Below are 24,239 nucleotides of genomic sequence, written 5' to 3'. Positions count from 1 at the left end.
TTTAGCGGATTTTGATTCTTGCGCTTGAGTCCCAGGTGTTAAATCAGGTGATTCCCAACTAGGGAAGATGTGAGGGCTGGTTGGTGAGGCCTCAAAGGACAGTCAAACGGGTGGCCTCTGGCTTTGGGGGGTAACAGTTGACCTGAGGGGGCGGGTATTTTGCTAGGGTGGTGGAAGGAGTTGAAGTAGCTTAACAGCATGGAAACTGGGTATTGGACTGTCATTCTGGGGATCTTGCAGTCTGTTTACTGAAGATGCCAGATTACCTGTATGATGTGGGAGACGTGCGTCTGTCCCTCAGCTCCCGTCTCCGTCTTTCCCTCCGCCTTCTAACATCCCGCTACCCAGTCATCTCCTGTTTCCCTAGAAGGAAGACCTCTAGGAAATGCTTTTCTGTTAATGGACAGCTTGGTTGCCTCCAATTCATCCAAGCTCAAGATAACCTGTCTTCCCTCCCAAATACATTATCTTATTTCATCTTGACAGTTTGATCCTTTATGTAGCAATTTTCTACAGTTGGGGTATGAGGAAATTGAAAAAATTAAGTCTCAGGGAGACGGACAGTGAACATATTTATAGCGTTGGAATTTAAGGTTTCATTTCCATCCCTCATGTATAATAACAATGATAACAGCAACAACAATAATAACTAATACTTACAAAGCCCTTTCTGTGTATCAGGCACTGTTCAAACTGTTTTACCTAAATGAGTCCATTTAATTCTCTGAATGGTGCTTGTGGAACAGGCGTGCCCCAAGAATGGTAAAATACTTTCTGGAAGAATCTTGGAGACCTTGTCCTCGTCATCTTTTTAGATGAGGGATGGATTTGTCTTTTTCTTGGGAAACCACCAGGTTGTCAAATAATGGGGAAAAGTGAAGGGGAGGGAGAGTGCAGGTGAGTTTGCAGCCCTAGCTTGGGAGAGAGTGTTCACCTCAAGCACTTGTTGCTATGCCCTTTGACCCAGCGTGCGTGGGCATGAAGCCGGTCGGTCCTCGTTCCCGTGCAGGTGTCTCCTGCATACACCTAACCAAGGAGGGCTTGTTCGCGGTGACAGATAGGGTAGGGGCAGTTTGAGGGTTTTTTAAAAAAACTAGTCATGTTTTATCCTGATATAAAGCAAAGAGACAGAACCATTTGGGGGGGTGGGGAAAGTGAGGAGGATATGTGGAGAATTTTCTGGGCCGGGTTGTGGTGTTTGCATATATGTATGCACAGGCACGCAAAGGCATACTTGTGATTTTGGGTGGGACTCTTAGGGGAAGGCGCAGCGGGACAGAGAGAGGTTGACAAATGTAATTTCCTGGAGGTGGAGGATTGGGTCTTGGTCCCTCCTTAGTAGCCAGCACGTGGTGCCATGTGTAACACTGAGTAAAGCTTTGCTGGGTTCACTTGAACTCACCCCCTTTAAAGTTGGACAGCACTGAGAATTCCGAGGGACCCCTGCCGCAGCTCGCCTCTTCGTTTTCCTCCCTTTCTTCCCAGAGCGGCTGCTGCCCCCTTCTGGGGCTGGTAGGTATTTCTGGGGAAATGCTTTTTACTGTCTCAGCAGTGTCCTACGCGTTGTCAAGCATGGCGCTCCAAGTTGAGCAATTCTCGACTCTCTCCAGGCCTGGATGGAGTCAAGACAGACCTGGACAGCTTGTGCTTTGAGAGAAGCCCAGTGCCTGGTGATGATACGTATCTGGGGTGATTCGTGGAGGATTTGGCTTTATCTGGACTGGAGTTGAAAATGGGATTATTCTGTTCAGATAGCCATATTGGAAAGATAACTGCATTGGGAGTCAGGAGAATGGGAATCTAGACCAGTCCTAAACCTTGACCTTTGGCATTATGGGCCTCATTTTCCTTTTCTGTAAAACAGGAGGCTAGACCAGGCCGATTGTGTTCCAGAGCGAGTGAGGGACTTCTGCAGGGGATGGGCCTTTATGCCCCCCCTCCCTCATGACCTCTGCCCCCTGCAGAGCAGCTCCACTTTGAGCTGTTTTATTTATGGGGTGTCAAATAAGATTTTGCAGGAAAAAAGAGTCCTCAAAAGTCTGAAAGCCACTGAGCTAGATGATCTCTGAAATCCCTTCCAGCTCTAATTGTGTGATTTTATAAACTTAAAATTGAGTCAGAGACTTTTCAAAGCTGAAATCATAGTGCCCAAAATTTCTCTGTAAGTGCTGTGGGTATTTTGCAGGCGGACAGTCCAGAAGACATGCACAGCTGGATTAAGGAGATTGGGGCAGCTGTCCAGGCCCTCAAGTGCCATCCCAGAGTAAGTCACTTCCTTTCTGTCGCACAGTTACTGTCATCTTAGAGATGAATTGTCCCTGAGGGGGCAGGTTTTATTTGGTGATGTGGGCTGGTGGCCTGGTCCCTGGATGCAGCTGAAGCCCCAGGCTGTCTTGTTTGTTTTTCTCTTTTGACTGATTTGGGTACCAATTTTTATTTTTTGGTTTTTTTGGCTGTTGGAGATGGTGAGGTAGGGTTGGGTAGAGACACAGAGTTTCCAGTGTGTCCTGCACATCTCCCTGCTGGGCATACCTGACACATCTGGAGGGAATCCCGTTGGATGTGTCTGATTTTTGTAGACAAGTGTCTCTGGATCTCTGAGGTGGTGATCCTGATGGGGTCCTCTTCCTGGGGCTCTGGGATAAACATTGTCAGGAAAACTCTTATTTTCCTTTGTTTTTTTTTCTTCCCTTTTATTTTTGTAGGAAATGTCCTTTTCTAGATCCATTTCTTTGACTCGCTCTGGAAGCTCCAGCCTCTCAGGTGGGCCCAACTCTGTGTTGTGCAGAGGGCGGCCACCTGTGGAAGAGAAAAAAACCCTCTGCAAGGCCCCCTCCCTGGCCTCCTCCTGGCAACCCTGGACACCTGTCCCCCAGGCTGGGGAAAAGCTGCTTCCAGCTGAAGAGACTCCTGAGGACTCTTTCTTCACACCTCGACTTGGGGAGAGCAATCCTGCTGGGGTGTTGCCCAGCTCCCGGATAAGGCACCGATCAGAGCCCCAGCACCCCAAGGAGAAACCATTTATGTTCAACCTTGATGATGAGAACATACGGACCTCTGATGTGTGATGAGGCATAGTGCCCTGGGAGGGAGTGGGTGGGGACTCACGGAAAAGAGGCCATGACTCAGTTTCTTTACCTGTTGGAGGACAGTCAGAGGCCTTTATGCCACTCGTGTTCCTGTGGATGCTCTGTGGGAAGGGCCCATCCAGCTGGCTTTTTTTTTTTTTTTTTTTTTTTAATATCAATGCAGTATATTTAATTTGGGAAGATCACTAGGTTAGACCTGTAGGCATGCCCAGTGGTGAGTGGGGTGCCTCTTGTTCAACTCTTCCAAGGTCTTCCTGGTGAGAAGAGTTTGGGAGTCCAGTTTCATCCCTAACTGAGTTTTAGTTCCTTGTTCTTGTTTTAGTTTCTTCCCTTGTTTTCAGGCCAGGCACAGAATCTTAGGCCAGTCATCTGGTTTTATCCTGATCCTGTTGGCTGATGTTTGACTGTGAATAGGAGGCTGGTAACCAACCCAGCTGAAGGGAGGGAGGGGTGGTGGAAGACCCAGGCTCCAGTTTGCCTGGGATACATTCTAAGGAGAGGTGTTAAAATCTTGGGCTGGTGGATGGCCCTCAGAATGTCTGCCAGTTCTGATCCCCCCGGGGACCTCCATAGGGGAAGAAACAGGGACCTCCTGTAAGGTGTGGGGAATGATTCAGCCCCAGTGCATCAGCCAATTTTGGGAATCACTCTTTCCTCTTTTAGATGTTCCTTGACCCCAAATACTGTCAGTGTGAGTGACAGACCTGCCCAACCTGGTTTCTCTGTCAGGCCCCAGGATGGGTTTATCAGTGTTAGATGTTATGACTGTTGAGAACAGAACGTTCATTTGCCTTGATGTGGCGTTACTTGGAACGTGTGGAAGGGTGATAAGTGTATGATAATTCACTTGTGTGATAGATCAGATCTCTGTTGTAGAGTTTTAGATTTGCGTTAAAGCAGGTGCTGGGAAAAGATGGATTGTAGTTCATCCAGTTAAGCTTTTTGGATCCGTGTTTTTCCAGCAGGAGAAAAGGTCTGTTTTAGCAAAGATGGATTATCTTGAATCCTTGCCTCACAGCTCTTTTTTAATGGGCCAATATTAGTCTAATTTTGAGTGCTATGTTTTGTGTACTCTGCCAGATTTGCTGTCTTTCTTTTCTTTGTGTTGCTCTTTGAATGAAGCCTTGTGGACCTGCATGATCAAACCTTGTAATCTGTGAGGTTCCCTGTACTTAACAGTGGAGAGATACAAAGATAATCTTGAGAGATATTTATATTTTTAATAGAATAGAAACTGCATAGAAGCATTGATTTAGAGGCTATGCAATTGTTGACTAGAGATTTCCGAGGTAGAAGAGCATAGATTGCATTTCCCACCCCAATTTTAGGGTGTAGCTTCTTCCATTTGACAAGAAGATACTATTTCCAGGGCCCCCGGGAGAATTTGTCTATCCAACCGATGCGGTGAACTGCTCCCAGGAATTTAACAGGGTTCCCTTAACTCATTTCTGTCTGTAACTTTTATCAGCTAGATCGGTTATATCTTTAAGTTAAAAATCAATGACCAGAGGAAGAGACTAAGAGATCCATTTTCACTTCAGGAAATCTCTTGTTCAAATCTAATGCAGAGGTGAAAACATGTGATCAGAAAATCCTTAGTGGCTTGAAGGAAATCTGAAGTTTCTCTCAGGCAGTGTCGTTTCCTTGAAGTCTTGTCACATTGAGAACTTTCCCTGACTGCACTGCATTGGAGCTGTCCACTTAAATTGTTTGGCTTAGTGGTCCTGGTATAAAAAAGGAAATTGGATCTCTATTGGATCTCTCTCGCTCTCTATTCCTCTTCTCTTTTCTGCAGACTCTTGTCTATTTTTGTCCTCAGAAATTCTTGTTTGGGGAATTATGTACTTGTGAGTGATCGAGGTTACAACATACTTCAAGTAGCCTGACTTCAAGCAGCCATTCTAAATTCTTAAAGCTCCCTGTCTCTGGTTTCATCTTCAGATTTTCCTCAGGAAAATTCCTTGGCTAGGTCAAAGAAAGTGCACAAGAAGGGATATTCAACTAATGTCAATAAATTAGGAACTTTGGAGATCTCATGAAACATTCCCAAAGTCATGGAAAGATGTCATCTTGTGGTGTTTAAAGTGTGAAAATCCATCCATTTCTCTCTGTTTTTAAGATAAACTCTCTGCTAGGTAACTACTGCTAAATTACTCGGCCATTATAGTAGCTGATATGTTTCTTATTCAGCAAGGCCTATTTTGAGAATATGTTAAATTAAACATAAATCCAGATTGTATTATCATGATAGAGGGAAAACAAGGACTCTCTAGTTGGCAAATACTTGAGAATTCCCAATTAGAACATTGTTAATGTAGTTCCAGCACCAGATCAATATACCTATCTTCAGTGAAGCCTAAAACCATTCTCATTCCCAAACCTTATTTCAGAATTCCTTTTGTGTCTGAATTTCTTACCCTCTGGCCAACGTCACATTACAGCCTTTTAATGTCACTTACACATGTGAGCCAAAGATGGTGCATATATGACCAAAGCATTTGGTTTTAAATGTATGAAATGGAAACAAATGGAAAAAATAGGGTGGGGATGCACTATAGGCTAGTAGTTAAGTGCATAGGCTCTTGGATAAATCGGAGTTAAAAAAAAAGAAAAAGGGTACTGCATTTTCTTTGTGGAATAAGAACCTTCTCTGGGTTGTGCTGTTTTCATAAGACTTTTAAATTGATCTTGACCCTCTGTGTGAACAGTATTTCAGGGCATCTTCCCTATAGCAGAACTATTGGTCATCCACCATTCTTTCTGTGTGTGTGTGAGGAAGATTCACCCTGAGCTAATACCTGTTGCCAATCCTTCTCTTGTTTTGCTTGAGAAAGATTAGCCCTGAGCTAACATCTGTGCCAGTCTTCCTCTACTTTGTATGTGGGATGCCTCCACAGCATGACTGATGAGTGGAGTAGGTCCACACCCCGGATCCGAACCCTCGAACCTGGGCCACTGAAGACATGGAACTTTAACCACTCGGCCCCGAGGCTGGCCCCTACCATCCACTATTCTTGAAAGCTTAAGGATTTGCTCACTCAGATTCAGTTGATGGTTGGTAAACACAGTTTGGCCTTTTGCATTCTATGAGACATCCTAAACATACTAAAGTGTACATGGAGTAGAGTGACCTCAGGTCAAAGTATTGGAGTTACCCATCTATTTTTGAGTAGGATGCTGAGCTCCCATGAGAAAGAGTAGATTTAGGGTCCTGCTTCATAGTTCGCTTGAAGCAAAAGATTTTTTTTCCTTCCTGAATAGAACTGTGCTCTGACAGGGGCTAAACGGTCTGAAAGAATAAATAGCAGGTTCAGTAGTCGAGCAGTGGAGTTTGGTCTGTTTTCACTATTAACCAGATCAGCAGGCATATAGAGAGGTAGCAGTATTTTGGAAAATGAGTTTCCCAAGTCAGCTTTGTCTATAAACTTTGAACATGTCAGAAATGGTTTATTAAATCTTTTCTACCAACATCACTGTTTCCCGTCATTTCCTTTTTCTCTCCGTTATTGCCTGCAGCAGTCAATTACGGTCGCTCATGCTAGGTAGAGTTTGAATAAAGGGAATGTTTGGTAGAAAACATAGACCCCTTCCCCGCTGCTTACGAAGGTGCCGCATGACTCGTGTTTTGACCCGGCGTGTTTCAGCTGTGAAGTGCACTCACTGTAAGCGCTGGGCTGAGTGCATGGAAACTGTTACGCTTCTCATTTTATGTGATCTCCTAATTGGTCTGTAGCAAAAAATAATTTTCTAAAACTGTTTTGTTGCTTGTTTTGTAATAAAACCATGTGAAATACTGAAATATGGTGTGTGTTTTACTGACGCTGACCTTCTGTCCGTGGGTGGGTGATCTCTCGTCATTCTGCCCCCGTTATTGGTTTTATGCATTTCACGCGGTAGGTCCTTGCTCAGCGTAGGGCCAGGGACGGCTCTTCACTGCCGGGGGCGGACCTGGCCCCGCGCAGGCCACGGGTGGTGGGGGATGTAAGGGTGTATGTGTGGAGAGGTCTGCCAGGTTCTGTCCCTTAAAGTCTGGGGGCTCGCGGAGGCGGCACCCTGGCCGGGAGTAAGTGTTGCTCAGTTTAGAGCAGTTGCGGTCCATCCAGAGTAATGTAATTGCAAGAGTGGGAGGGAAGAAAGAAGGGAACAGGATGACCCGACCTCTGCGGCGGCCAGCCGGGCCTGGACAATTCCTCCTGCTGTGGCTGCTGCTGCCCCCGGGGCTTGTGCTCAGCGTCGAGGCTAGGCGGTCCTGGCCCTCGCTGCCCTGCCCCGCCACCTGCGAGCCGACGCGCTGCCCTCCGCTGCCCACCTGCCCGGCGGGGGCGACGCCGGTGCCCGACCGCTGCCGCTGCTGCCGCGTCTGCCCCGCGGCCGAGGGCGAGGCCTGCGGCGGGGCGCTCGGTCGGCCCTGCGCCCCGGGGCTGCAGTGCCGCCAGCCGCTCCGCCCACGGCGCCCGGGCGCCGCGTGGCTGGGCACCTGCGGCTGCCCGGCGACGGGCGCGCCTGTGTGCGGCAGCGACGGGCGCACCTACCCCAGCCTGTGCGCGCTCCGCGCCGAGAACCGCGCCGCGCGCCTCCGTGGCGCGCTCCCGGCCGTGCCGGTGCAGAAGGGGGACTGCAGGGACCCAGGTGAGCGCCAGGGCCGCGCGCTCTCGCGCACTCTGAGGGCTTTCCTAAGGAGCGCATCTCAATCGCGCCGTTCGCCACGGGTTCTTCCCTGCTCCATATGCTTCAGGGAGTCAACTCCTTCCCGATTGTCTTTACTCCTTAGGTGTCTCTTTACCGATTCCCATGTGGTTTCCCCTCAGTTTCCTCCCCACGCTTGTTGAATGCCGTCTTCCTTTTTTCATTTTTCTTTCCAAACAGGGTGACAGGTCTGGTCCCTCAAGACGTATATTTACGGGATCGCAGTGAATAGAGAGGAGGGGGACACCGAAGAGAGGAAGGGGAGGGATGGTGAAGGGAGGGAGGAGGGAAATTGAGAGATTTGAAATATGACATCTGATACGGTCAGGCCGCGAGGGTCCCGCCGCCGCCAAGAATGGAGCATTTTTTCACAGGGACCAGAAGCGCAGGCTGGCTCAGGAGCAAATACAACTTCATCGCTGCGGTGGTGGAGAAGGTGGCGCCGTCTGTGGTTCACCTGCAGCTGTTTCGCAGGTAAAGGAGGTAGGAGGATGCCAGCTCCCCCGGGACTGCTTCTGAGTGCCTCCCTGCTCCAGGCCCCGAGCTACGGCTTTATGAGCATCATTTAGTCGTGAAAATCGGGGCTCCAGGAGGTTGAATAAACTGCTCAGGGTCGTTTAGCCAAAGAGCGGAGGCACAGGGATTCTGACTTCCACATCTGGGCTGCTCGGCTGCACTTAGGTAGCTGGGGGTTCTCTCTCCCCTATCTCCCACAGGACAAACCTGAAGATCAGATGTAAGAGCTAGAAGGCATCCGATGGTGATCTTGCCCAGCCTCCTGTTGGCATGGAAGGAAACCCAGACCCAGAGAGTAGGAGTAACTTGTCTTATGTCAGGAGGCCAGATAGTAGTGGAACCTAAGCTGGAATGAGACTTCTTTCACTCCCTCCCTGCCGGAGCCTGTCCTTGTGGAACTAGATCCACTTTTGCCCAGATTATTGTGATTAGCTTAGGCCTCTTTGGAGCAGAGGGGTATTGCACTGACCCGCTCTGAAGAAGGGAGCAGCATCCCTGAAAGGAGAGTTAGATCAGCCTGTCGTGCTCACAAGAGAGGGCCAGAGCTCTGAACGTGCAGGGTCCACTTACACATGGAGAGACAGGGAGAAGTAAAATGCCTGAGGAAACCGGTGGAGGCATGTGTGATAAATGTGAGGTTGCTGTGTTTCCAGACTAAGATGGACTCCTTGAACTTCCTGCCCCCTGCTCATGCTGTTGTCTTGCTGAGACAGGTCACCTCTCAGCAACAAGGATATTCTGCATCCAGTGGCTCTGGGTTCATAGTGTCTGAGGATGGGCTCATTGTTACCAACGCCCATGTCCTCACCAACCAGCAGCGGATCCAGGTGGAGCTCCAGAGTGGGGTCCAATATGAAGCCACCATCAAGGACATTGACCATAAATTGGATCTTGCACTGATTAAGATTGAGCCAAATGTGAGTATTCAAGAGCCGAATCAGAGTTTGTGGATTTGGGAATTTTCATCAGTTTGCTGATGTTTTCTTCTCCACCCCACTCCCACACGAATATCTTTTCTACCTGGTATATGCTTTTTTCTAGTTTCCTGTCTTTCTGTTGTTCATTCCCACCTTTGTTTATTTTCTTTAATGCCTGTGTGTACATCCTTAACAATTTCTATTAACTATCCAGCAGTCTTTTTTTCTCCTTCACCTCCTTCAACAGATGCTCCTTCTGGGAAACTTATTTCTCTGCTTGTCTTAGAATGCTGGGAATGATCGCAATGGATTCAAAGCTAAGGAATACTTTGAGTTCCTTGCTATACAGAGTGCAGTCTGTGCACCAGCGGCATTGACATCATCTGAGAGTTTTTTAGAAACACAGAATTTCAGACCCCATCCAGGTCTACTACGTCAGAATCTGTATTTTAATAAGATCCCCAGGTGATTCGTGTGCACGTTAGAGTTGTGAAGCACTGCTCTGGCTGATCTCCTTTCTGTTTGTGGCTTCTTGACTTTGTAAACTTTGAGCTGGAACGGTGCTCAGTAAACTGCTGATGTCAGTTTATGCTCATCAGTTACTCACTAGTGGTTTACTTATAGCAATTTCTACAAGCAATAATTTTAGACTTTGTAGTTGGTCCTGATCATCTTAACAAGTGGGAGTTTGGTGGTAGCTGGAATTTGAAGAAGCAGCATCAGGCAGTTGTAGACCCTCCGTGGGTGGGTGGATGATTCTTGGATTGTAAGTGCCAAGATGATGGAGACTGTGTCATATATGTGTTGTGCACAGATACTGGCCGATTCTCTTCTTGATTTGTTCTTCATCTCTTCTGTCCTCCCCGTCTTCTTGCCCATGTGCAGACTGACCTTCCTGTATTGCTGCTGGGAAAGTCATCTGACCTGAGGGCTGGAGAGTTCGTGGTGGCCTTGGGCAGCCCGTTTTCTCTGCAGAACACAGTGACTGCAGGAATTGTCAGCACCACACAGCGAGGAGGCAAAGAGCTGGGGCTGAAGGATTCTGACATGGACTATATCCAGACTGATGCCATAATTAATGTAAGTCACCTGGGAGGGCCATCCTCTGCCTGTAAGACACTGGGAGTACCGTGAGAAGAACACTTCAGAATGCCTTCTTTTGCCTTTGGTTGGCTTTTCGGGCATGTCCAGAATTCCATTAGATCCTTATGTGAGGGAGGGGCTGCCATGTTAGAGTTCAGCCTGTTTAATGTGATGATTGGCATCTATGATATTGGGTGGTCTCTTAGGGTATGTCACAGAGGTCGCCACTGCTGAAGAATGTGGTGCTCCTCTTGCTGTTGTCCTTCACCTGCCCTGACTTCAGTGTCAGTGATGATGGGGGGCACAACTCTGCCTGCCTTGGGGGAACAGCGGCTTACTAGAGAAGGCTGCTTTTGGTAAACCTCTTTAGGAGCTATATATCAACAACAAGGAGAAAAGTACTGACGGCTTTTTCAAATTCTGTCTTCAGCACGGGAATTCTGGGGGGCCTCTGGTGAATTTGGTAAGTGGCTACTTTCCTTGCTCCTTCACGTCTCTTCCTAACTTTCAAAAGACTTTAGAGATCCCATGATGTAGACTAGAATGTCACTCTTGTGTGGAGATTTGTGGTATGATGCTTTTCTGTTATTGCATCTTAAGTAAATGGTTAGGAAAAATTAAAGACCTATGATGGATTTCTCATCCCAGTGTGTGATTTCATCCAATGGAGAGTGCCGGGTTTATTTACCCTTACATCATTTCATCATGCCTTCTGTTTTCACTGGATAGTTAACAAAATTCCTGGGTAGTAAACCCAAATTTATGTCAGATGACCAACTGTACTATATAATGTATATCCTTGAAGACCCCCTGCTGTTACATACGAAGACTGTCTCTCATCCAAAAATGCTAATTACATGATGTGGTCTGCCCAGGTTTTTAGTCTTGACCTGCTTATAGATGACAGAAAAGCCACAACAAGAATCCATTGCTCTGTCATGTATTTAACTCTTAAATTTTATTCATCATCTCTAGTGGAAATGCCAGGGTTTCTAGTCAAACACATGTGAAAACAAAGAGTGCAATGCTGTTTGACACACAGTCTGTGATCATGCTCTCTGAGTCCCTTTGAGCTGATGTTTTTGGTTCATCTTTACATATTTCACTTGCTTGTAGGAGAAAGAATTGTGTGTGAAATTACTGAGTGCTTTTTACTCATAATATCACATGTAATTTTTTGTGCCTGCTTTCTCCTGTAGACAATGAGTTTACAAGGGCAAGGAAGACGTGCAGAATTTCAGGCCAAACTGCAGACCTATTGTCTTATAATCCATATTTTAATATGATCAGAACTTTCTTTTCTATCCTTTCAATTACCTAAAAAAGGCTAAAGGATGGTGAAGTGCACGAAGAGGAAAGTATTTCCCACTTCATAGCTTTAGCTCAGTAGAACTCTCTTCCTAAGGTCAATTTGCTAATTCTTCTGAAGAGTTTCATTGAAATGTTGCTGAAAATCCAACAGCTTTTTGCCTTTTCCATGTTTATTTTTAGTTTCATTTAAGGAATGAAAAGGCAAATATTCCTTGTTCTCTTATCTGTGTCAAAATACACACTGTGGTTCACTTTTAAAAAACAATGTAATTTAGCGAAGGAAAAAATGAGCTCAAGATTTAAAAAAAAAAATTCCTCAGCAGGAATTTGCACATGTGTAGGTCCCTTTGGCCAAGCCACCGCACTATTTCCACCCTAAGGTAACGTCCATTGCTCTGTATTGAAGAAACACACGTCTTCTCCAGCCCCTCTGAATTCCGACCCTAAGTGACTAGCTTCACTCCTTCCTCTACTTGTTTGGTTTGCACAACTTGGTGACTGAGTGATGCCTCCTCCCTTACCAGGATGGTGATGTGATTGGCATAAACACACTGAAGGTGACCGCAGGAATCTCCTTTGCAATTCCCTCAGATCGAATTCGACAGTTCTTGGCAGAATTCCACGAGCGCCAGTTGAAGGGTGAGGGGAGTTAAGACTTTTCCTTCCCGTTGTTTGGTTTTCAGGAGCATGCAATGTGTTGTGGAGACGGCCATTTGAGTTCTGTAGAGTACCGAGTCACTGGAACCGAGCTCCTATCAGGGTGGTTTGGGCAGCAATATTGAGGGACTAGGCACAAAACCAGGCATGAGTTGTACCCGGAAATATTTGAACTATTGTGGAAAGGAAACCTGTGGGCTGGAGGTGGGAGGAGTGTCTGTGCTAATCACAGAGGTTCTCAGACATGTATTTCATGGCTGACAGCCTGAAAGGCAGCTACAATAGTAAGGATATTCTGTGACTTGGGTGTCTTTTAAGCTCTGGCAAAAGGAAAGAAGTTTTGTTGTTGGTAACACGTTATCATTTTCCTTTCCAGGAAAGGCTCTTTCACAGAAGAAATATCTGGGTCTGCGAATGCTGCCCCTCACTATGAAGTAAGCGTGGGTTTGAATACGTCTGGGTTGTTTTTCAGAAGCAAAAGCCACGGCTGGACAGTCTTAACAGGGAAGCTAATGCCTTTGGACTACGGCTAGGTAGTCTTGTGAGCATAGGCCCTATTTGTCACAGGGTAGGTCTCTGGCTCTGCCTGCACCAGGATTCGCTGTACTTTTCAGTAGTTTCTTTCACCGTGGCTGTACTTTATAACGTCCAATGGTTCTAGGCTTTGACATAGAGAATCAGACCACCCCCCAGGAAAGAATAATTGTGACTGGCTTGAAGGAGTCCTTGCTGGCCTCTATGATCCTTGAACAGAACAGATGGAGTACCTACTGAGTGTTGGAGGCTTTGACCAAGGCTCCGGAGATTCATTCCTTGTGCTTTTTAGCCTTATGTGAACACTCTTCTCACTTTTCTTAGCCTTCTTCAGGAATTGAAAAGGCAAGATCCAGATTTCCCTGATGTGAGTTCTGGGGTTTTTGTATATGAAGTGATTCAAGCAACAGCTGCTGAAAGGTAAGAGAAGCTCAGGCCTTTGCCCAGCCTCCTCCGGGTGTGTGCCATGGTCACCGTGCGCAGGATCTAGGCTTGTGCTGTCCAGGCCCATGGCCCCTGCCCACACATGGCTACTGAACACTCAAGATGTGGCTGGTGTGACTGCGGAACTGAATTCTTAATTTTAGTTACTTTTCATTTATTTAAACAAACAAATAGAAGCAACGTAAAATGTTTTTCCGTTAAGCATGCCTTTTTAGTTTTGAGGGTACTGCATCCCACTTTAATCCTTGTATTGTGAAGATATTACGTTGTATCATAGCCCATTGGGTGGTGTTGTTCCTAGTGCATTTCAAAGACCTACAGTGTAAAATGTTTATTATTAAAATATTACATGTTAAAGTGATATTTTAGATATATTGAGTTAGATAACATATTATTAAAACTAGTTTCACCTGTTTAAAAAAATTGTTTTAAGCTGTGGCTACCAGAAAATGTGAAATGACATATGTGGCTTGACCTACGTTTCTATTGGTCAGTGCTGATTTAGACTGGGGCACTTGGAAGGGACTGTTTTATTTGGAAAGGGATGGTCCTGTGTAGCTGAAGAACTCATGATATGAGTTAATAGCCTAAGTTTAAATTAAATTTGCTAGGAATTCCCAAATCTACTCTTTCAAAACCTTAGTTATTAAGAATCAGAAGAATCCCCTGAAACTAATATTGTATGTGAACTATACTTCAATTAAAAAAGAAAAAGAACCAGAAGGATCCAGAGGGTTAAAAGTTTAAGAACATATTTTAGGTACTTTAAAACACTTTTTTCTTTGAACTCTGCATGACAGTGTCATAGGCCAGCACTGAATAAATAAATACATACAAAGATAGAGAAAGAAAGAAAGTAAATAAAGCAAACGCACAGAAGCTCTGCAAAGAAGATGCTCCCACTGATTTTACTGTTCTTTTGAAACATTTATACTCACTACTGAGGGAAGAGGTGGCTTGTCCTACAATTGTTCTCCTGGGTCTCTCATACTTCCTCAATATCCCTCTCTCTCTCTTTTTATTTTTCAAGAGCTCAATAATCAGTTTAGACTACGGCAACTCCTTTAGCAGGGGGAAGAAACCATAGGGTACTAACTGTTCAGAATAGCTAAGTGTTAGGTCTCATGTTGCTAAATTTGGCCTGTCACAGGCTTTTCTAGACTTTCTCGGTTCCTGCCCTCCCCCTCACTCCCCTTATTTTTAACTTCTGGTTCAAGGCCAAAATTATTTCTTTCAGCTCTCCAAGTCCTTGCCACTCAAAACGTGGTCTGCTGCATTAGCATCAGCTGGAGCTTTTTAGAAATGCAGAATGACGGGCTCACCACTGGAGCAGAATCTGCATTTTAAACAAGATCTCCAGGTGATTTGGATGCACATGAAAATGTAGGAATTCCTGCTTGCTTGAAGTCACTGATAAACTGGAAATCTATTCTTTCTGGCTTCACCCACGTATTTCTAATATATCTAACAATAATGATGATAATTACAGTAATAACAGCTGGCATCTATTAACCAGTTACTACATGTCAGGCACCATTTTAAGTGTTTTGCATATTTATTTGAGCCCCAGTAGTCTTATGATAGAGGTAGTATTTTACAGAGGAAGTAGCTGTGGCACAGAGAGGTTAATTAACTTGACAGTTATAGTGTAAGTCAGAGAGCAGGGATGCGGAACCCAGCGAAATCCCTCTATTGCCCTGCTTTGCTTGTTTCTGAGAGGCAGAGTGATTGCGTGGCAAGAAGATGGGTTTTCAAGTCTCAAAGACCAGGATAAATCCTACTTTAGCCTCATACAAGCTATGAGACAGGGGAAAGGTCTTTTATCCTGTCTGGGCCTCACTTCCTCACATTGGGTGCACAGTTTGCACTCAGTAATAACTTGTAGTACTACCATGCCTTCGGTTCTTTCTTTGTGCACGGTCCCGGTCATCCTCAACTGTCCTTGTTCTAAAGGCTGTCCCTGCTTTTAGCTCCACCCTCAAACTTCTCTTCACATCCTCCTGCTTTAAATTTCTCCTTTTTATAAACTTCACATATCTTGGTAATCCTCCCACATTATCATTATTCCATGGGCTTCCCATTTCTCTTAAATGGTGTATCCTGGAGTCATTTAATTTGATGTTCCTTTTCCAGTCTGTTTTTGCCTTTAAGACAAATCATCAGCATGGCTATATACTTATTGCAGTTTCCTATTTGGAGGTGATTTTTGTTTCTAGAATACACAAATTCTACGTGAAGCAAATACACTGGAGATTGAATATAATCACAACAGGAAAAAGGAGCCTAGAAACAGAGCCTTAAATATTTAGACTTGTGTGACTGGTTTTTGACTTTCTGGAAGCAGAGCTTCTGTCATGCAGCACAATATACTCTCCAGTTCCATAAGCTGTGGTGAAGATGGGGCAAGTAAGTGGGCTGTCAAAATCGAACTGATCAGAAAAATATATTGCTTGGACTTTTTTACATTTGCTGGTAAGATTGGGAGTGTGCTTGAAGTTAACAGAGGTCAGAGATTAAGAAAACTTAAAAGCCCACCTCCCTATTCCAAACCAAATCCAATATACAGGAGGAGTAAAGTTCTTACACATGATTCTGATAGAATATTAGTTTTATAAAGGTAAATAGGATGTTGTCCTCCAGGTGATTTTGTAGCATATCTTAGAACAGCCCTTACATTTGGAAGGACTGAGGCTATTTCTGGTTTCCCGATTTGTATGTTTAATGCCAGCAAAATAGTAGTGCCATAAGAGACAGACATTAAATTCTAGATGGGGACAAGTAAAACTCTTATAGTTTAATGATCCTTTTTCTCCCCCCTCCCAGCTCTGGGCTGAGAGACCACGACGTCATTGTCAGCATAAATGGGCAACCTGTTACCACCACAAGTGACGTTATTGAAGCTGTTAAGGACCATGATTCCTTTTCCATCATGGTTCGTCGGGGAAGTCAAACTCTGATTCTGACGGTCACACCTGAAGTAATCAATTAAGTATCTTGCTTTAAAGAGAAATTATCTAACAAAACCAAAGCTTACATTACCTGGTTTACATTGAAGATGTGCCAAAGATGGCAAGGGGTTTTAGGATCGCTTCCTTATAAAGAAAAATGAATGCGGGCCTGGCCCCGTGGCCGAGTGGCTAAGTTCGCGCGCTCCGCTGCAAGCGGCCCAGTGTTTCGTTGGTTCGAATCCTGGGCGCGGACATGGCACTGCTCATCAAACCACGGTGAGGCAGCGTCCCACATGCCACAACTAGAAGGACCCACAACGAAGAATATACAACTATGTACCGGGGGCTTTGGGGAGAAAAAGGAAAAACAATAAAATCTTAAAAAAAAAAAGACACCTGTTTAAAAAAAAATAAAGAAAAATGAATGCTTTAATAACACACACACACATGTTCAGAGACCATTAGGCTGGGCATGCTCTGCTGCTGCTAAGAAGCCTTACTAAAGCAAGTGGAAGAAGGACATGGTGCCAGGAAGTCTGGGCAGCTGATAAAATTTTATTTAAAGATACGAAACAACTGAAAAACAGGCACAGTTCCTAATTTAACCTTGACAGAAGGACAATTCAGTATTTTGAAACTTCTCTATAGCCACAAACTGGATATAACACAAATGTACACGCCCACACAATAGACCTACCTACCAAATATTAAGAAACAACCCGAATCCAGAGTGGAAAGGAAATCAAATTTTTATTCATATTCTTTTACTCCATCAGCTTTTCAGGTTGTATCACATTTGGCCAGGGTTTGTGGATACGGAGGATGGGCATCATTTGGAAGCCAAAATGAAACTGACAATGTCGGATTGTCACAGATGAATATTGAAGGCTCTCAAGTCATCACTCTAGCAGTGGACACAACTTTGGTCTCGCACAGCTTTTCACTGTGAGAACGGCTGCTTCTATAAAACAGATACTTCAATAACTTAGACTTTTGGCTTTTTACCCAAGCTCTTTCTCCTGGAAACATTAATGATTTTGAGTCTGAAGGCTGCCAAAGTAGTAGCTGCTGTTATTGTTGTTTTTAAGAAAATAGCTTTTATTGGGGTTTGTCAATATCCTGTAGATTTAAAAAAAAAAGTGTGAGATGAGGCAGGATTTGTGACTTAAGGTATTATGTTATTTGTGGTAAGATTTTTAGTTTTTGTTTTCCAGATTTCTCTTAGAAGTGAGTTTTTTTAAAAAAATGTTATCCTTGAACTCCCTTAAATTTTATGCAAAATTTTATGTGTATGTGCATTTTTCTGGGGAGAGGGTCCAGTTTCTTCATGACCCACAATAATTTAAAAAATACTGCCTTAGGGGCTGGTCCCGTGGCTGAGTGGTTAAGTTCCCGCTCCGCTTTGGTGGCCCAGGGTTTCACTGGTTGGGATCCTGGGCTCTGACCTAACACCACTCATCAAGCCATGCTGAGATGACGTCCCACATAGCAGAACTTGAAGGACCTACAACTAGAATATACAACTATGCACTGAGGGGCTTTGGAGAGAAGAAAAAAAGAAACGGAGAGATTGGCAATAGATGTTAGCTTAGGGCCAATCTTTAAAAAAATAAATAAAAAATATTGCCTTAGAGTATAGAGATTATGAATAAGAATCTACCAATTATTACTGTTATAAAGAAGGTGAAGGTCAATGTAGTACAGAACTTTCCAGACAGAGCAGAATAATCTGTTTTAATTTTTACAGAATTGTCACCATTTAATATAAGAACGGAGGCCAGCTCTGTGGCTGAGTGGTTAAGTTCTTGTGTTCCGCTTCGGCAGCCCAGGGTTTCGCCGGTTCAGATCCTGGGTGCGGACGTGGCACCGCTCATCAGCCCATGCTGAGGTGGCGTCCCACATAGCACAACTAGAGGCACTCACAACTGGAATATACAACCATGGACTGGGGGACTTTGGGGAGAAGAAGAGAAAAAAAAAAAGGAAGATTGGCAACAATTGTTAGCTCAGGTGCCAATCTTTAAAAAAAAAAAATAATGTAAGACCAGTGATGACATTACTTTGGGATAATAAAGCTGAAACTTTCAGGAAAGCTGCTTCATAATGACAGAGCATATCCAGAGTTATTTTAACTGTGACTCTTGGTCTTTAAGTTAATTACTGTGAGACCAAACTTTGAGCAGTTCTACCTTGAGGGTTTCTAGAATTTATGTTACCCCAAATAGCAGCCTTCGTTTGACTTATCCACAAAGTCCTGTTTCTACTTTATATTTACTTTATATTAAGTTCTCTTCAACTTAGATTGCAAACGATGGGAACAAAGTTTCTAAAACCACTAATAATTTCAAACATTTGCTTTTATTCCCAGTGATTTGGGAATGTGAAAGCTTGATCGCGCCTCTTCCCCATGGCTGACTGCTGTGGTCCACACTGAGAGCTTTTGGTACCACGCTTATTTTGACAGAATATGTTCTGTTTCTCTTTGCCCCATAAATCACATCCTAACTGCACCCAGCATTCAGTAATAATATCCTTTAAGTAAAACTCTTTTTCTTTCCAAGGGCCTGAGGCTCCTCACCTTATCTTACCTAATCGTGAAGAATAGTTTTAGAGTTACTTATATGAGATCTTCCTTACCAGCCTACAACGTGGGCTCTCTAAACTGGTAAATACTAAAATTTTTAGATAGGAAAATTCTGTCAAGAGGATAGCTTAGGGACCAGCCTGGTGGCATAGGGGTTAAGTTCACGTGCTTCGCTTCTGCAGCCTGGGGTTCACAGGTTCGGGTCCTGGGCGCGGACCTAGCACTGCTTGTCAAGCCACACTCTGTTAGCATCCCACATAAAATAGAGGAAGATTGGCACAGATGTTAGCTCAGCGACAATCTTCCTCACACACACAAAAAAAGAGGATAGTTTATGTCTGATACTGTTGGCTTTCAAAACATAATTAAATGAAGAAATTATTGTACTGTACATATTGCCTCTCAAGCATCATAATGATGAAACAATAGGGTTTATTAATACAGTGGTTCATTTCAAATGCCTAGCTTTTAGCAAAACAAATATAATTTTGAGTTTCATGCTACCTATTGAAAATACTCAAACAGCATTCCAGGTTGGCAAAATTTATTCTGCAATTTAAATCAGAAAGTCAGAATTTCAGTGTGTATTAAAATCCATGGCCATTTCTACTTTTGCTGAAGATTTTCGTTGGTTCAGCTTCAGATCTTCTCTGCAGGAAGACTCAGGATCACGAAAGGCAAAGGCTGAAAGTATTCACTTTGCTCCTCCTGTTGGGTCCGCTCGTTCCAAAGGATTCAAGAAAAAGCAATGTACAGAAATAAAGAGTATGGAAACCCTTCCGCAGCTCATAAGTTAGTCACTCTCCTTTGTATTTTGTACACAAGGAAGGGTACAAACTTGATTCCCACAATACTGTTTGCTTGTCATTTCTAGTCTGCAAGGTAAAATTTGGGTTGAAAATCACAGTCCAAAGAAACTTTCCTAACCAAACCCATTCTGTCCAAAGAGGGAAAGTAATGGTCAGGTCTGATATCCAGGAAGAGTTTTGAGCCTGTAGAGATGGATTCAGAAGATGTGCCTCTCTGGGCCATAACAGCAGCTCTTTTTAGTAAACAGTGCACCAATTGCTGCCATCACTTGGCATCAGCCCTCCGGTAATAAGCAAAATAAGGTCAACAAACCACCAAATCCCAAGACCTCCAAGTGTCAAGAGCTTCCCTACTGCTGTGCCCGTGTGTCCCAGACAGAAGCGATCCACTCCAAAACAGCCCAGGAAGAAAGAGTAGAGTAACGTGGTTATGAAGTAGTGTCCGGTATACCTAGACAGAAGAAATTAGATGGAAGATGTTTACCATATGAAAATTAACACACGGAGTGATTAATGAATTCAACAGAAGTGAAAAGATGATGCAAGAGTCCCTCTGTGGGCTCTTACTCCCTTAGCTCCCATGAAAACAAAGTCTCCAGTTGGTCTAGAGTCTCAAGAGAGTACTTGCTAAGCTATGGAGGACCTATAAGACGAATATTGAGTTGGACTGGACAAGAAATTATGCACGTCTGCACACAGGCATCCTAGGAGTAGAGTCTGGGACCCCACTCCCCCCCACAGGCTCCTTTCCTGTAGTTCTGGATGTAGTTCTCTAAGGAAGTGTTGTCTTTCCTTAAATGAACACTGGTCTCCATATACTGGTCTTGCTCTTTTGTGGCAACTAAAAATGGGACTTCTTCATAAGGACTTCTGCCTTACAGACTATGACGGCACTGAATTGCAGCTGCTCTAATGTCATCACTAAACACAGTCACAGACTCTCCATTAGCAAAAGGTACAAGTAAGTTCTGTGCCTTCAAGCAGAATTGACAGAAATAATCCTAATTCTTTAACTGTAAAATAAACTGATTTCCAGGGAGAGAGGCCCACGCTTTTAATAATAAAATCTTTATTCCTGAAATACTAAGGCCAACTTCACTGGATTTATGTCCATCACAGGAATTTTGGAGCTAGACCATCTGGTCCTTCATTTCGCAGACGAGGGGACAGAGATTCTGGGTGTCCAAAGGTACTTAGGTAGTTGGTGAAAGAGACATTTAGAACGTACGGCCTCTGGTCTCAAGCCCAGTCTCTATTATAATCACATTGCCCCGTCCATGGATTATGCGCAGTAGTAATCCTGTTGCCCCTTTAACATTTAAGGTAAAAGAAAAAGCCACATCAAGAGATGACAAGGAAAATAGCTCTACCTTCGTCCAAGCATCAGCTACCCCATTCTTAGTAGCACTTACTTTATACAAGGTTTATTCTCTCGTAGGAAGGTCCTGGGACTGGCACACTCAATTCCGTCTAGGGCCCGACACTGGACTGCAGTGTGTTCCACATCATTGTAGGCCTGACCACCGAACTGTGACGGCAGCGAAACCAAAACATACGAAACTAACAAACTCACCAAAGCAAGTAACACAAAATATATCTTTATCTTAATTTAAAAAAGCTGACTCAGGACGATAAATATTCTAACAAAATTGGGGTAAAGCTGTGCTAAAGAGCAAGGAGTTTAGTAACATGTTTCAAGTGATTTTAAATTAGTCCATCCTAAATGTACATTGTTTTAAAGAAACTCCTCATTTTTCTTCTTCTTTATGACTGGCTTCTTTAATAATATAGCAAAAAAATTTACAATCAGTTTCATTAAATGCCATTTAGAATAGATGGACACCATGCTTTAGTTATCCTACATTTACAGGAAAAAGAGCACATTACTGAGCATGTGGGAATGGGTATTTAAAAAGTCAATGTGTATTAGAGGGCTGTTTTATGTAAATTATAAATGAACATAATTAGGAAAGAACTCAGAATATCAGCTGACTCAGGACTTTATTTAGGTCATGAATGTGTGATTATCAGATATCTGTAGTACATCTATAGTATAAGCTTAAATTCCAGCAAAAATTTCAGAACAGGCCCTCTGACCCTTAGTGTAACTGAATTCTAGCAGAGAAAGCACAGCTGTTCATTCTCTCCTGGCACCTTATTAAGTGCTTCACTGCTATTTCTGTTGGAGCATTCCTCAAAGGGAAGGGAGTGGGAAATAAGGATGCTTACTCCTCCTACCTCCTCCAGCACTCAGGTGCCTGGGTACTGCCAGTCCTCTAGGACTTCTGGGGGAAGTGACAGTTTGAGTGCCTGGACAGGATCAACCCAGTTTTTAGTTAAAATAAGTAAAAGTAAGTGATCTCTATACAATGCTAACCCAAAGTTTTATCGATAATTACCAATAGAACAAAATCTCATTGTATTGCAAATATTTCTTCACATGTGATTGCAGTAAGAGTTGCTTTTTTGGTCTTATTACTTTCAGGTTTATTCTGATTTAGTACAAAGTAAATTTTCCCATAATTCTCTTACACCTGACTGTGTCTTGACTTGCATTATGCAGCATAATACAAGATAATGGTGAGTCCACAGTGGGGAGGAAGTACATGAACTTCACTGGTTTGGGGGAGACTGACAAGGAAGTGTGCACTCAGCTTTAGGGATACTATTAGTGGAACTCAATGGCTTCCTTCCATTCCAAGAGGCCACTGTTACCAAAGGCTTCTCCTTGAATGTCATAACCTCCTACAAAGGCACATACTGATAGACCCTATCTATTTCCCAAGGATGTGGCAGAAACTGAATGCCTGATGAAAAGAAAGGTCATTGGCAAGAGGAGCTTTGCCCCAAATGCATGTGTAACAAAGACACTGCTCAATCCATCATCAGATTTAGAAAGTGCACAAGCCTTTCTTTTGCTTTTTCAGGAAAGTGCATGCCTTGAAGGACGGTCGGGGTGACATTTCGGCTTCAAATCTGTCAATCTTAATGGTCAAAGGAACCAAAGAGAGGTTGGTCTTTGCACTTGGGTAGTTTTGGCATAGAGATGGCTTCTTCCTGAGGAAACTAAATGTCTTGTTCAGCCACTGACCCTGGCCGTGCTAGAAATTTCCATCAACAGTCATTCTAATGAAGCCCTTAGACTTTTCTCTTACAATATTCAGCCAGTACTATTTCTCTACGGAAGAGTCTGCTTATAAAACAGAACAAAAACTCACCTTGAGACAACCATAACCAAGTTCCTGGGATGCAGTTGCATTTCCAACATGATCCACTGGGTCTTCACATTCTATAAATTCATCAGGTCTGTAAATCACCAGTAAGATCCTGATCATCACCATCATATTATCTCTGCACATGGCTATTCACAGATGTATTACCAAAACAGGCAAGAGACATTTCTTCAAATTTTCTGGGGTTTAATTTCATTCTGACTCTTGCCCAAGACAAGAGATGGTGTCAATCAGACTGAGGCACATCAGGTCAAATAGATGGCCATTCAAATGACCTTTTTATTGGGGCAGGGGAGTGTTTCTGGTCCTATTTCTGCACGGATTCTGCTTCTCCCACGGCTTCATCTCTCCCCTAGGCAAAGAGCCACAAGGCCATGGGGGCAAAATTGAAGCCAAAGGATTCCCAGTTCTCTTTGCATTTCCCAAACACCTTTTCGCATTTGACTAAAAGAGATGTTAAGGTTCTGCAACGACAAGGAGAGATATATATATATATATATTTTAGGAAATGCCTTGTAGGCAGGGAAGGTATTTACTCCATTTGTGCCTCACTCAGTACCAGCACCTACGATGGCTTCTCTTTCCGTTAAAGGGAGCAGGACAGAGAAGGCATAACCTCGGACCCTTCTTCCGGAGGCTACATGATGTCACTCCTCCCTAGTTCTCCTCTTTCGGGATCCCAAAGGATCTGCCACCGACACACAAGGTTTTCCTCTGCATGGGGAGAGGAGGCAGAAACCTGTCATGATATTTACCTCCCTCGCGTTGACTAGCAGGTCCTCAGGTGAAGAAGGTCTGGAAAGAAAAAAAGCTGCCTCCCTCCTCTCCTCCCGCCGCACAACACCCATATATCCCTGGCCTCATCTCCATCTCCACCCGCGTCGACGACTGGTAGCTTACAGGTAAGAGCAAAGGATGACCGGAGAGCGGGGGTCGCCATATTCCCAGCTCGGGGCGCCGGCGGAGCCCTCCGGGTGGGCGGCGCCAGCGGATGTGAGCTCGGGCTCGGCGGTAGCGTTGTGCGAGTGGCTTCGAGAGACACAATGCAGCAGAAGTAGATTCCCCAGCAGCAAAGCCGCCTGGCCGCACAGAAGTAAGTAACTCACCGGGCAACCACCCAGCACCATCTTCCCGGGCCCAGCGGCTGAGACCCGGCCTCAAGCACAAACCCCCGCCGGCACCACCGACCCAACACAGGCCTGGTGAGGCCTCTCCGCGTAGCCCCGCCCCCGCCCCAAACAGCCAATGGGCGCGCAGATCGACGCTCCGCCCAACCCCGTCAACCAATCAGAAAAGGCTGCGCAGGGGGCGGGGCTGCACTTCGCTTCTGCTTCTCAATTCCTCTTCTGTGTCTCACGCTCCTCCTTTTGCTCCGAGTGCTTCCTCCTGTCGGTTCCTTCCACCCCCCAGGTAGGCGGGCTTGGAAGT

General features: G+C 44.5%; 3 protein-coding genes across 7 annotated transcripts in view; 2 read left to right on the top strand and 1 right to left on the bottom strand.

The window, feature by feature from the left end:
* PLEKHA2 (pleckstrin homology domain containing A2) overlaps positions 1 to 6,888 on the top strand; it is a 70,393-nt gene extending 63,505 nt beyond the window's left edge. For all 5 annotated transcript variants that reach the window (XM_005606303.4, XM_005606304.4, XM_014736551.3 and 2 more), the window contains 2 exons: positions 2,186 to 2,263; positions 2,706 to 6,888. In XM_005606303.4, coding sequence (XP_005606360.1) covers positions 2,186 to 2,263; positions 2,706 to 3,068 — 441 coding nt within the window. In that variant the 3' untranslated portion in view covers positions 3,069 to 6,888. The remainder of the gene's footprint in view (positions 1 to 2,185; positions 2,264 to 2,705) is intronic.
* Positions 6,889 to 7,161: 273 nt separating this feature from the next.
* Positions 7,162 to 17,762, top strand: HTRA4 (HtrA serine peptidase 4). The gene is given in 10 exon segments (XM_023630778.2): positions 7,162 to 7,718; positions 8,150 to 8,249; positions 9,005 to 9,027; positions 9,030 to 9,208; positions 10,094 to 10,288; positions 10,722 to 10,754; positions 12,127 to 12,241; positions 12,636 to 12,693; positions 13,118 to 13,213; positions 16,061 to 17,762. Coding segments are annotated over 10 exon segments (1,446 nt in total). The 5' UTR covers positions 7,162 to 7,237; the 3' UTR covers positions 16,227 to 17,762.
* On the bottom strand, positions 16,721 to 24,233 carry TM2D2 (TM2 domain containing 2). The gene is made up of 4 exons (XM_001491499.7): positions 23,712 to 24,233; positions 22,797 to 22,884; positions 20,991 to 21,106; positions 16,721 to 20,029 (listed from the first exon to the last, which is right to left on the bottom strand). Exons 1-4 carry the CDS (start codon positions 23,936 to 23,938, stop codon positions 19,816 to 19,818), a joined length of 645 nt encoding a protein of 214 aa, XP_001491549.1. The 5' UTR covers positions 23,939 to 24,233; the 3' UTR covers positions 16,721 to 19,815.
* Positions 24,234 to 24,239: the final 6 nt, after the last annotated feature.

This window comes from Equus caballus, chromosome 27 (assembly GCF_041296265.1).
Source record: "Equus caballus isolate H_3958 breed thoroughbred chromosome 27, TB-T2T, whole genome shotgun sequence".
In the NCBI taxonomy this organism is placed as follows: domain Eukaryota; kingdom Metazoa; phylum Chordata; class Mammalia; order Perissodactyla; family Equidae; genus Equus; species Equus caballus.
Note: the sequence above shows the minus strand (reverse complement) of the source record. Positions and strands in the feature narration are given on the sequence as shown.

Excerpts from the sequence above, each read along its gene's own strand:
- TM2D2 (XM_001491499.7), bottom strand. The coding sequence starts at position 23,938 with ATGGTGCTGGGTGGTTGCCCGGTGAGTTACTTACTTCTGTGCGGCCAG. Across the intron at positions 22,885-23,711 it reads GTCATCCTTTGCTCTTACCT|ACCTGATGAATTTATAGAAT; the intron begins GTAAGCTACCAG and ends GGTGATTTACAG. Across the intron at positions 20,030-20,990 it reads GAGAATAAACCTTGTATAAA|GTATACCGGACACTACTTCA; the intron begins GTAAGTGCTACT and ends TCTTCTGTCTAG.